Source organism: Neltuma alba, unplaced genomic scaffold, assembly GCF_004799145.2.
Source record: "Neltuma alba isolate B1F8T4 unplaced genomic scaffold, ASM479914v2 tig00013182_pilon, whole genome shotgun sequence".
Taxonomy (NCBI): domain Eukaryota; kingdom Viridiplantae; phylum Streptophyta; class Magnoliopsida; order Fabales; family Fabaceae; genus Neltuma; species Neltuma alba.
In genome coordinates, this window is record NW_021637492.1 from 122743 (window position 1) to 133246 (window position 10504).

Sequence of the window (10504 nt, forward strand, 5' to 3'; positions counted from 1 at the left end):
TTTGAAACTTCTATAAGCGTTTCCCCTAACTGCAGTTAGTTAATTTTACGAAAATATATTTCAATAATAAAATCCCCTATAGCCCACTATTTAATTATTTTCTCCGTAATATATGAAGTGTCTTAACCATAAATTTTCTTTTTCATTTTTTTATTTCCCGGAGATTTCGTATAGCTTGAAATTAAAAGTCCATTTATGTTTTGTGTGCGAGATCATTTAAGATTGTGAGGACCCCTTCCACTGTGGCAACGTAAGGAAAATTGAAAGGCATCCATTTTGATCTCTTAACCCCCGGGGGGGGGGGGATCAAATTTTCAATGATGAACGGCTTAACTGAACAACAGTACACATTGATAATTAATAGGTGATGAATTTATATCTATCAATAAAACGAACTTGTGAATAAGTTGAATTTTTTGGTATAAAATGATCACGTTTCTAATTTTAACATAATGAGCAGATGGATAAATTCTTATTTACTCAACAATTCCCTGTTATATAAAAAATGTATTGTAGCTTTAGTAAACAATACTCGTTAAATGTCACATTTTTCATTATTATTTTAATTTATCAGAACTATGTATAAATCATGCATGTTAAACAACGATATTTTTTCTTTTGGTAGGCACGAAGCAGATGTTATAAAAAAAATAGTTGGAGATGTGTGGACTTATTTAGGTTCTAAATTACCATCTTACGATGACAATCAGCTGATTGGGATTGAGTCAAGAGTGCTTGATATGATGGCAATCTTGGAGATTGGGTTGGATGACAAACGTTTTGCAGGGATATGGGGTATGGGCGGTGTCGGCAAAACAACTCTTGCTAAAGTTGTTTTTGAAAAACTATTTCACAAGTTCGAAATGTGTTGCTTTCTTGCCAATGTTAAAGAAACCATGCAAAGAGAAGGCCTAGTTTCTTTGCAAAAAAGGCTTCTTTCTCATCTCAAAATAAACAACATGGAAATTTGTGATGACTATGAAGGGATGAAGATGATAAGAAAGTTTCTCTGCAATAAAAAGGTTTTTCTTGTTCTTGATGATTTGGATGATTCGAGTCAATTAAAGAGTTTGGCTAAAAGTCCGAATTGGTTCGGCAATGGAAGCAGAATAATAATCACAACAAGAGATAGTCAGTTGCTTAGATCATCTAGAGTGCAAAGAATATATGAGATGAAAACAATGAATAAAGATGAATCTCTTCAACTCTTTTCAAACAAAGCATTCAACAAAGATCATCCTCCTGATGAGGATTATTTGAAGTTGTCTGAGTCCGTAGTTGAATATACAGGAGGTCTTCCTTTGGCACTTGAAGTTTTGGGCTCTTTTCTTTGTGGGAGGAGTAAAGCTGAGTGCATGGATGCTTTAGATAGGTTGAAGCAAATTCCTGATAATGATATCCTTCAAGTACTTAAAATAAGTTACGATGGATTAAGGAATGAGGAAGAAAAGACAATATTTTTAGATATTGCTTGTTTCTTTAAGGGCTGGCAGAAAGAATATGTGACTCAAATTTTGGAAAGATGTGGTCTTCATGCAACAATAGGAATAAATGTCTTGATCCAGAAAACTTTATTAGTTGAATCGGAAGATTGCAGATTAGAGATGCATGATTTATTTCAAGAGTTGGGTAGGAATATAGTTAAGCAAGAATCTCCCAATAATGTTGGCAAGCGTAGTAGGTTGTGGAAGTTTGAGGACATTAAGGAAGTACTGGAAAAAAACAAGGTGAGTGCCTTATTTTCTAAATATATCATTGACATACATTGACTGTTTTCAATATTATTATTTACTCTGTTACCATTCTCACGCTATTTTTCTTTAAAATGACATTTTTATTAGGGATCTGAGGCAATACAAGCTATTGTTATGAAAGATGATTGTTATGGGGAGCCAGAAGTAGAAGTACATCCTGAAGCCTTTTCAAAGATGAATAACATTAGGTTATTCTACTTGTCCATCTTGTTCGCGGAGATGTTAGGTCACTTTTCAAATCCTAGATGGTTCATCTTACCAAGCGGATTGAAATCTTTATCTGGTGCATTAAAAGTTTTTCGATGGCCATCATTTCCTTTGGAAGCTCTTCCACTTGAAACTCCATTGCATAAAATTGTTGAAATTGAAATGCATCATAGCAAAATAAAGCAACTTTGGAATGACAAACAGGTGCAATTGATGCTTCATGCATCATTGTTTATCTTGAAAATATATTTGTGTCATTGTTTTATTGATACATTGTTTAGTGACATTAACTCTATAATATTTTGTTTGATTCTAGTTTATGGCAGAGTTGAAATTTATCGACTTGAGAAATTCTCTCAATTTTACGGAAACTCCAGACTTCTCAACAGTTCCAAATTTAGAACATTTACGTCTTAGTGGCTGCAAATCTCTTGTCAAGGTTCATCCCTCACTTGGACAGTTAAAAGAACTTGTTGAAGTGTACTTGGATGGTTGTGAAAATCTTGAAAACCCTACCAGAAAAATTGGAAACAAATTCCTTGATGAAGTTAGATCTTAGTGGGTGTAGAAAAGTTACAGTGCTCCCAGAGTTTGGGAAAGGTATGAAAAAATTATCATATCTTGATGCAAGTAATACTGCTATACGTACACTTCCTGTATCACTCGGATCCTTGATGGGTCTTGGATATTTAGATTTACGGTGTTGCAAAATTCTTCATCTTGACGAGTTCTTGAAGACTCACATAACTCGTCAAATTGCTGGCTTGAATGTAACGTCATTAACAGAGTTATATTTAGAGTGGTGTGGCATAAATGATGGATCGATTCCTGATGATTTTCACAGTTTATCATCACTCATTGTATTGGATCTATCAGGTAATGATTTTGTTAATCTACCCACTGGTTGCTTCTCTGGTCTTTCCCGACTTGTCTTTCTTTCATTGGATTTTTGCGTGATGCTTAAGTCATTGCCAAGGCTTCCACCACGGTTAATTCGATTAAATGCCTCCAATTGTGATTCGATGGAACCATTATCATCAGATGGACAAGTATGGAATTTGGTTGCTTCACTTGACCATGAGGTATATGTTTCTCTTCCTACAACCTATAATGTGTATCCCCCCTCTTAAAACTACAATTACATAACATAACTATTTCTTTATTTCAGTGTCGTGGGCTAACTAAATATGTAATCCCTTATGATGAGGAAGAAGAGGCTGGTATATATATGTTCAATGTATGTATGTATGTATGTCTCATTTTTGTGTCACATATGCTCCCTTCATGGGGTAATTAATGTTAATAACAATTTGGTATGTTTGCAGCTGTTTGAATGTGTTGCCCCGAGAGATTTCTATGCAATTATTCCCGGATGCAAAATGCCATCATGGTTTCAAAATAAAGAAGATTATCCTTTGTCTGAGAAGAGAGGGGAATATGAATATGTGATAAAAGTGGACATACCTCAGCGTTGTTTCGATAGTAAATGGTGCGGAATTGTTGTATGTTTCCTTATCTCAGGTTGTGGTGACATGGAGATTGATTGGAGTAGTAAAGCTGCAGAAGATGATGATGATTATATACACAACTTGGGGAGGCATTCGATTTTCGTCTTTAATTATCCTATGGCTAACCAGTGCATAATGGTGTTGGAATTAAATGAGGAAACATGTTGGCAGCACCTAAGAGCTCATGATAGCAATTCCCTTCACATTAAACTTTCGACGTACGTCGGTGAGATGGAAATAAAGGGAAGTGGGTGGAGAGTGATATGTAAAGAAGACATACAAGAGTGGTGCAATCTCAGGGATTCCGACCAACTCACCCGACCACAACTTGCTGCTCCTGATGATGAACTCAAGCTTTCTTGGAGAATGCTTCGCAAGTTCATTATGAAGTTGTAAAATTAGCTAGATTATATTTGCAAAATCCTCAATTGCTTTAGAATTGTTGTGTCACAACTTATCCTCTCTTTTTCTTTCATCACTGAACACTACGATACCACTCTACCTACTTACAGCTAGATTATATTTGCATACAAGTGATTTGTAAAATAAAACTGATAAGATGGAAATAAAGGGTATGCCATTGTAGATTTTTGACCTCTTGGTCTATCCCAGTAGTGATTTTCAGCAGCATAATCATATCACTTACCATAGTAAACAGAGAAGAAAAAAGGATAATAAAAAGAACTAGTTATATGAAATTAGACTTATATGAAATTAGACTAAGGGACATACTGAGTTGGTTTTTTTTTTCAAAAAAAAAAAGTGCAGGGTCTCTAATTACTTATATAGAAGCTTACAGGGAAATGGTGAAAAGAAATATCTGAATTCAGTGGGCAAGATTGAAAGTGTATTTCGCTTTTGTTTAAATTAATGTAGGAAAAGCAACCAGGCAACTGTGAAATATAGGAGCTAGAGAGGAGGATGAAGCAGAGAATATCAGATAGAATGAAGCTCGAAAACCTTCAATTAATTTGGATCAATCCTTCAGCAGAACACAATTCCCCTGTTTCGAATTTTGGAAGAGAATAGGATCCAGGTTTCATACATAATTACAAGTTTAAGTTAGCACATAAGACTATACAACCTCGCTGAACAAATTAGATAAATTGATTTAGTAATGATTATATAGAGAATTAAAGAGACATAACTCAACGTGCGTGAGCAATTTAATCACATATTTAGTTCTACGTTGATACTAAATCAGGAAAACAATTAAACCATAAGGATATGGTTATTTCAAGAAGACAAAGAGACAAATAAATATATATAGTTGATAGTTAGACAAACATACCTCATGGTCAATTAATTCGGATTAAGACATTTGCAAGAATCCAGAAACAGATCACAGTGTAGATGAAAAAGTTTAGAAGAAGCAACTAGAATGTAATAACGAATGCCACATTAGCTTAAGTCTAACTCTGTTAATGATATTAGGTTACCAAAGATATTGAATGAAGTTGTCAAAAGCTTCTACAAGCCCAGATGTTTGTTCAGAAACTCTTTGAGAGCGTTACATGTGACACCAACCATATATGAAATTACAACTAAAAAAAGACAATGGAATTATCACAATTCACAATGACAGAAGTAAAGAAAATAAAATGAATATGAGAAACATATTTCCTATTATTCCGTGCATCAAATTAATACTCATCACAAGTTATCAAATGGTTGAGAAAGATTAATTAAAATTAATAACACAAGCAGCAACCTCTGCTTGTGGTAACCCATTCGCCCGCCATCCGCATTTCAACTGTGGGCCCTTAGAATACTGACAAGGGACTCTAAGTTTGGTTTTTATAATGAATTTTTTCCTTTCTTCTCGTTTTTTGTTCAGATACACGTACATTATACATATATATATATATATATATATAAACCATCAATCATCACCTATATTCTTAAAATCTTGTAATATCCAGTTCATTTGAAAATGAGTTAGATATAATAATATAGGATCTGAATATATTCAATTAATAAGATTTGAATAATATCTTGATTGGGATTTAAATGTATTGAATTAAATGGGAAGCACTATAATTGAATAGGATTTCAACTAGAGGCTCAGATGAAAAAATTAATAATTAATTTTGGATTTGAATAATATCTTAATAGAAATTTAAATATATTAAATTAAAAGTAAATATTGTTTAATTTCATATCTAATTAAATATAGTAGTCTGTTCATCACACGAGAAATTTCTAGTTGGTCACTTATTTTACGCGGTGATATAATGCAATTATTATTCGAAAATTCTATAAACCTTTATCCCTGACTTTCAGTTACTTTCAAGAAAAATATATTCTCTACAATATATTCTTCATAACTTCTCTTTATTTCATCACTCCTAAAGTGAAAATTGTGATACCACTTCTACGTACCTAAGATTGACTCAAGTGTCTTGCCTTGTAAAACTCAAGAAAAGATCATATTTCCACTTAGGAGAGCTTGAGGACTCCTTGATATGCCATTATTGCACGTTTTTGACCTCTTGGTTTGTCAGTCCCAATAGTGATTTTCAACAACTTACATAATCATATTACTTATCATAATAAACTAGAAAAAAGGGGAAAATAGAAAGAAACAGTTATGAAATTAAACTATAATCAGGATCTCTATATACTTATATGCAAGCTTAGAGGGAAATGGCGAAAAGAAAGAGTTGAATTCAATGTAGGAAAGTTAACCATTGTGAAATGAAGGAGCTAGAGAGGAGGATGAAGCAAGAGATCGTTAAACATAATGAAGCCCGAAAACCTTCACTTTGGCTCAACCATCTAGCAGAACGCCCCTCCCCTGTTTCAAATTTTGAAAGAGAATTGGATAACGAAGTTTCATAAAACTATACGACTTGACTGAACAAATTAGCTAGATGGATTGATTTAATATCGATGATATCAAATAGCAATAGAAGATTTAGGCAAGTAACATATTGATGTATGGATTCCAATGAAACAGAGCATATAAAAATATGGAGAACTAAAGAGACATAACTCAATTTGCATGAGCAATTTAATCTTATATTTATTTCTACGTTGATACTAAATCAAGAAAACAATTACTGCATCTAGCTCTTAATACAAGACACAATTGACTAATTCAAAAAAATTAAGAAAGTTAATAAAGTACTTTAAACTATTTATATTTATCATTTTTATTTAAATTAATTTGTCTCACTTATAAATTGATATATAATATAATGGTCCGGATAAATATTTTAGAGAGATCATGTAATATGTGCTATAATTAAATAATTTACTAACTTTCCTGATATCTCTAAACTAGTCAACTAGGTCTTAACTAGAGAACTAGAGGTAGGTGATACATCACAAGGATATGGTTATTTCAAGAAGATGAAGAAGACAAATAAATGTAGTTGATACTTGGACAAATATATACCCCATGGTCAATTCATTCAGATTAAGCCATTTGCAAGAATCCAGAAACAGATTAGTGTAGATGACTGTATGATGTTCCTCAAGAAGGGCAATGGTTTACTTGGTCTAATAATAGAGGTGGTCGCCAGCGGGTTTGGGCCAGATTGGATAACGCCTTATATAATCACCTTTGGTTTTCCATGCACTAAAATACCAGAATTGTTGTTTTCCTTAGAGCTGGTTCTGACGATACACCTATTTTACTTACTTCAGAAGAAAAGAATGGTATGAAACGAAGACCTTATTCTAAGTATGAAGTTATTTGGGAATCTTTTCAGCAGGCTCATGATATTATTCCTCAATGCTTGAATACTCACATAACGGGTTCTGCGGCCTTCCGACTTAAGACTAAACTAGCCAGAACTATGAGGTCTTTGGTTAAATGGAGTGGAACAGAGCTTTTACGATGACAGATTTTCTAAACCATCAAGAGGAGGAGATTCAATTGAGGCACAATTTCGAATTTCTCTATGTATGTCTGGAAACTTTATGGGGACAACGTGCATAAATGTCATGGTTTAATCATGGTGATGGAAATACGAAATATTTTCATTCCCGTGTTAAACGAAGGCAGGCCGCCAAGAGTCTCATTCGAGTTAAGGATAATCAGGGGAATTGGATTGAGGATGAGCAAATCTTCATTGAGCAAGCAGTTACCTATTTTTCCTCTATTTTTGCAGTGCCTGTTCCTTGGCTACAAAATATTCCTATTCCTGTTTTATCTTAATCTCATAAGAATTTTCTGCCAAAAGAATTTACGATGGATGAAATTCAGGAAGCGGTTTTTCAATTGCCAGCAGAGAGTGCTTCGGGAGTAGAAGGTTTTTATGCTCGTTTCGTTCAAAGGAACTGGGAAACTGGGATTTGTTGAAAAAAGATATTTGTTCTATGGTTCAGCATCTGGTTTTTTGTTGAAGGAGCTAAATCGGTCCATTATCACTTTAATTCCCAAATGTTTGAGTGCTGTCTTTTAGGGACCAGAGGCTTATAAGCTTATGCAATGTCAGTTATAAGATCATTGCAAAGCTACCCGTAACGGTTTGCAATCTTTTTCGGGGATTATATTGCTCCATAGCAAAGTGCGTTTTCAAATGGGCGTTTGATCTCTGATAACTTTTTTATTGTTTCTCGAGTTCTTCATAAAATTCACTGCATGAGGAGAGGGAACACTTGCTGGGCTGCTTCAAAAGTTGATTTCACTAAGGCATATGATTCCATGGCTTGGGATTTTCTTGAATATACTTTAAAGAGAATGCAATTTCCTGAGGTATGGGTACGTTTAATCATGCAGTGTGTGACGTCTGTATCCTATCAAGCGAATTTAAATGGTGTGTTTTCTAAACATTTTCTCCCACAAAGAAGTCTATGGCAAGGGGACCCGTCGTCGCCTCATCTTTTTATTATTTGCGCAAATGCTCTTTCGTGGACTTCAATCACTACAGAACCAAGGCAAATGGAAGGGTATTAAAGTAGCCAGGGATTCGTTGGCATTGTCTCATTTGATGTATGCAGATGATACAATTCTCTTCTTTCAAGCTAACTCCAGTCAGGTTGAGCAAGTTTCTCAAATTTTAGATGACTTTGGAAGGGTATCGGGTCTTACGATTAATCGGGCAAAATCAAACTTAATTTTTAGCGCCAATACTTCTGCTGTTTTGAAGTATCACTATTCACAATTATTAGGGGTTAAGCATTCCACTCGAATGGGAAAAAATCTGGGAGCATCTTTGCCGTCTCTTAGAAGGAAATGGTAGTCGGTTATTACAAGATATAATGGGTCCCAAGATTATTTCTTCAAAGGCTGGGGTCGACGCCGACGCGTCTCCCCTCGTAAGACGTAATTTCCTTTTTGGGTTAAAGATGAAAATTTAGAGCCTTTTAGATTAAAAATATTTATAAGTAGAGACAAATTTTTTCTTATATATTTATTTTTTACGTTAAGTCATGATTAAAAAGCTGTATATAAATCATTTCAAAAGTTTTCTTAAAAGTTTTTACTTACAAGATTTGGATTTTGGACACTTTGAAATTGTTTTTTTTACAGATTTATCTCTAAAGCTTAAAATCATAACAAATTTTTTAATCATAAATGATCATTAATAGTACTCCTCTGGTCTTATTTATAGAACAGAGAGAGAAAATATTTTTGGTCCTATTTATAGAGCATTGAGAGAAATTTTATGTAGATGTGCAATTTCACTATTTATTTATTATTATATTGGTTTTGTTTAAATGGGGTATAATGTATATTAAATAAGAATAAAATTTAAAATTTATTAAATTTTAAATTATAATTAATGAAATTTAAAATTTTTTTAATCTGTATAAAATATATTAAAAATAATTTATAAATAGGACGGTTATTACCGTGTGAATAAGGAAAAAGCTATTCAAAAAATCAAAATTTCAAATTCGTTCTCCTGTCTCGTCTTCCGTCTGCTTTAGCTGACACCATCGCCTTTCTCTCTTGGATTCTAAAACCGTGTTGGAAAAAATAAAGTGTTGCAGATTATTATTATTATTATTATTGTTGTTGTTATTATTATTTTTGAAATAATACTGAATAACATTACTTAACAAAGGCAAACACCAATACAAAAGAACTAAACTTAATCAAGACCCACCCCTTCGATCCAAGGTAGAGATTGATTAAAGATATAAAAGTTTTCTTCTAACCTAGCAGCTTTCGCTAAACTCTCATCATCAAATAAATGACTCCTGTCCATATGTCTAATTAAGACTTGGCAGTTCATATTGAATATGGCCCTGTGTCATATATAATATCTCTAAACGGGTGTCCAACGCCACAGCTACGAATACAAAAATTAATGGCCTCTATGCAATCCGACAACACTAGGATTTTCCTATACCCTCTGTTCCAGTATATTTGCAATCCATTAATGATCCCAATTAGTTCTGCTATTGCCGGCGGGACTGAGGTTAATTTGCAAGAAAACCCACAAGTCCACCTTCCTTCCTCACCTTTTATAACTCCTCCACAGCTACTTCTTCCGTCCATGAGCACCGAACCATCTACCTTCAGTGTGACGTGGTTTTCCAGAGTGTGAATGGCATTACTCCCCTGCAAGGTAGAATTAGATGGCTATTGACTGTGCTCAACAATTTCTTTATCCCAACAAGCTCTATGGAAGGAGTCTTGAGCGTTTGTTGGAGCATTGATAGTCTCTGTCTCAAAAACTTTATCGCAACAAGAAGACCATATATCCCAGCAAATATATCCAAACAAGATAGCCCATTGAATTTTCTTTGTGTTTGCAGCTCCTGCTTCACGCTTGAGGTTCCAACCGATCCACTCTCGTCCTTGAAGTGTGAAGAAATATGGCCACTCATCAAGTGAGACCACTGATCTCCATCTGTTCACAGCATTCTTACAATTTCGCATTAAATGCATTGCTGTTTCTTCGCCATTGCATCCAAATGGGCAAGCATCATCTTCTTGAATGCTCCTTCGCTTCCAGAGTTCAGCCGTATGGAGCCTACCATGTGTAAACAACCACATGATTGACTTAATCTTCTCTGGAACCTGCCATCTCCATAAACTTTTCCAGATGTTGTCCCCTTCTCGTCCATTCCCTC

General features: G+C 34.2%; 2 protein-coding genes across 2 annotated transcripts in view; both read left to right on the forward strand.

Annotated features, from left to right (window-relative positions):
* LOC114735203 (TMV resistance protein N-like) overlaps positions 1-1571 on the forward strand; it is a gene marked incomplete at its 3' end in the record, with an annotated part of 28172 nt that extends 26601 nt beyond the window's left edge. Inside the window, exon 5 of the mRNA XM_028922879.1 lies at positions 1198-1571. Coding sequence (XP_028778712.1) covers positions 1198-1571 — 374 coding nt within the window. The remainder of the gene's footprint in view (positions 1-1197) is intronic.
* An 878-nt stretch (positions 1572-2449) lies between these two features.
* On the forward strand, positions 2450-4057 carry LOC114735204 (TMV resistance protein N-like). The gene is made up of 2 exons (XM_028922880.1): positions 2450-3043; positions 3287-4057. Exons 1-2 carry the CDS (start codon positions 2450-2452, stop codon positions 3863-3865), a joined length of 1173 nt encoding a protein of 390 aa, XP_028778713.1. The 3' UTR covers positions 3866-4057.
* The last annotated feature ends 6447 nt before the right edge of the window (positions 4058-10504 follow it).

Coding starts and splice junctions, on each gene's coding strand:
- LOC114735204 (XM_028922880.1), top strand. CDS start 2,450: ATGGTTGTGAAAATCTTGAAAACCCTACCAGAAAAATTGGAAACAAAT. Junction 3,044..3,286: donor TTGCTTCACTTGACCATGAG/GTATATGTTTCT, acceptor GTATGTTTGCAG/CTGTTTGAATGTGTTGCCCC.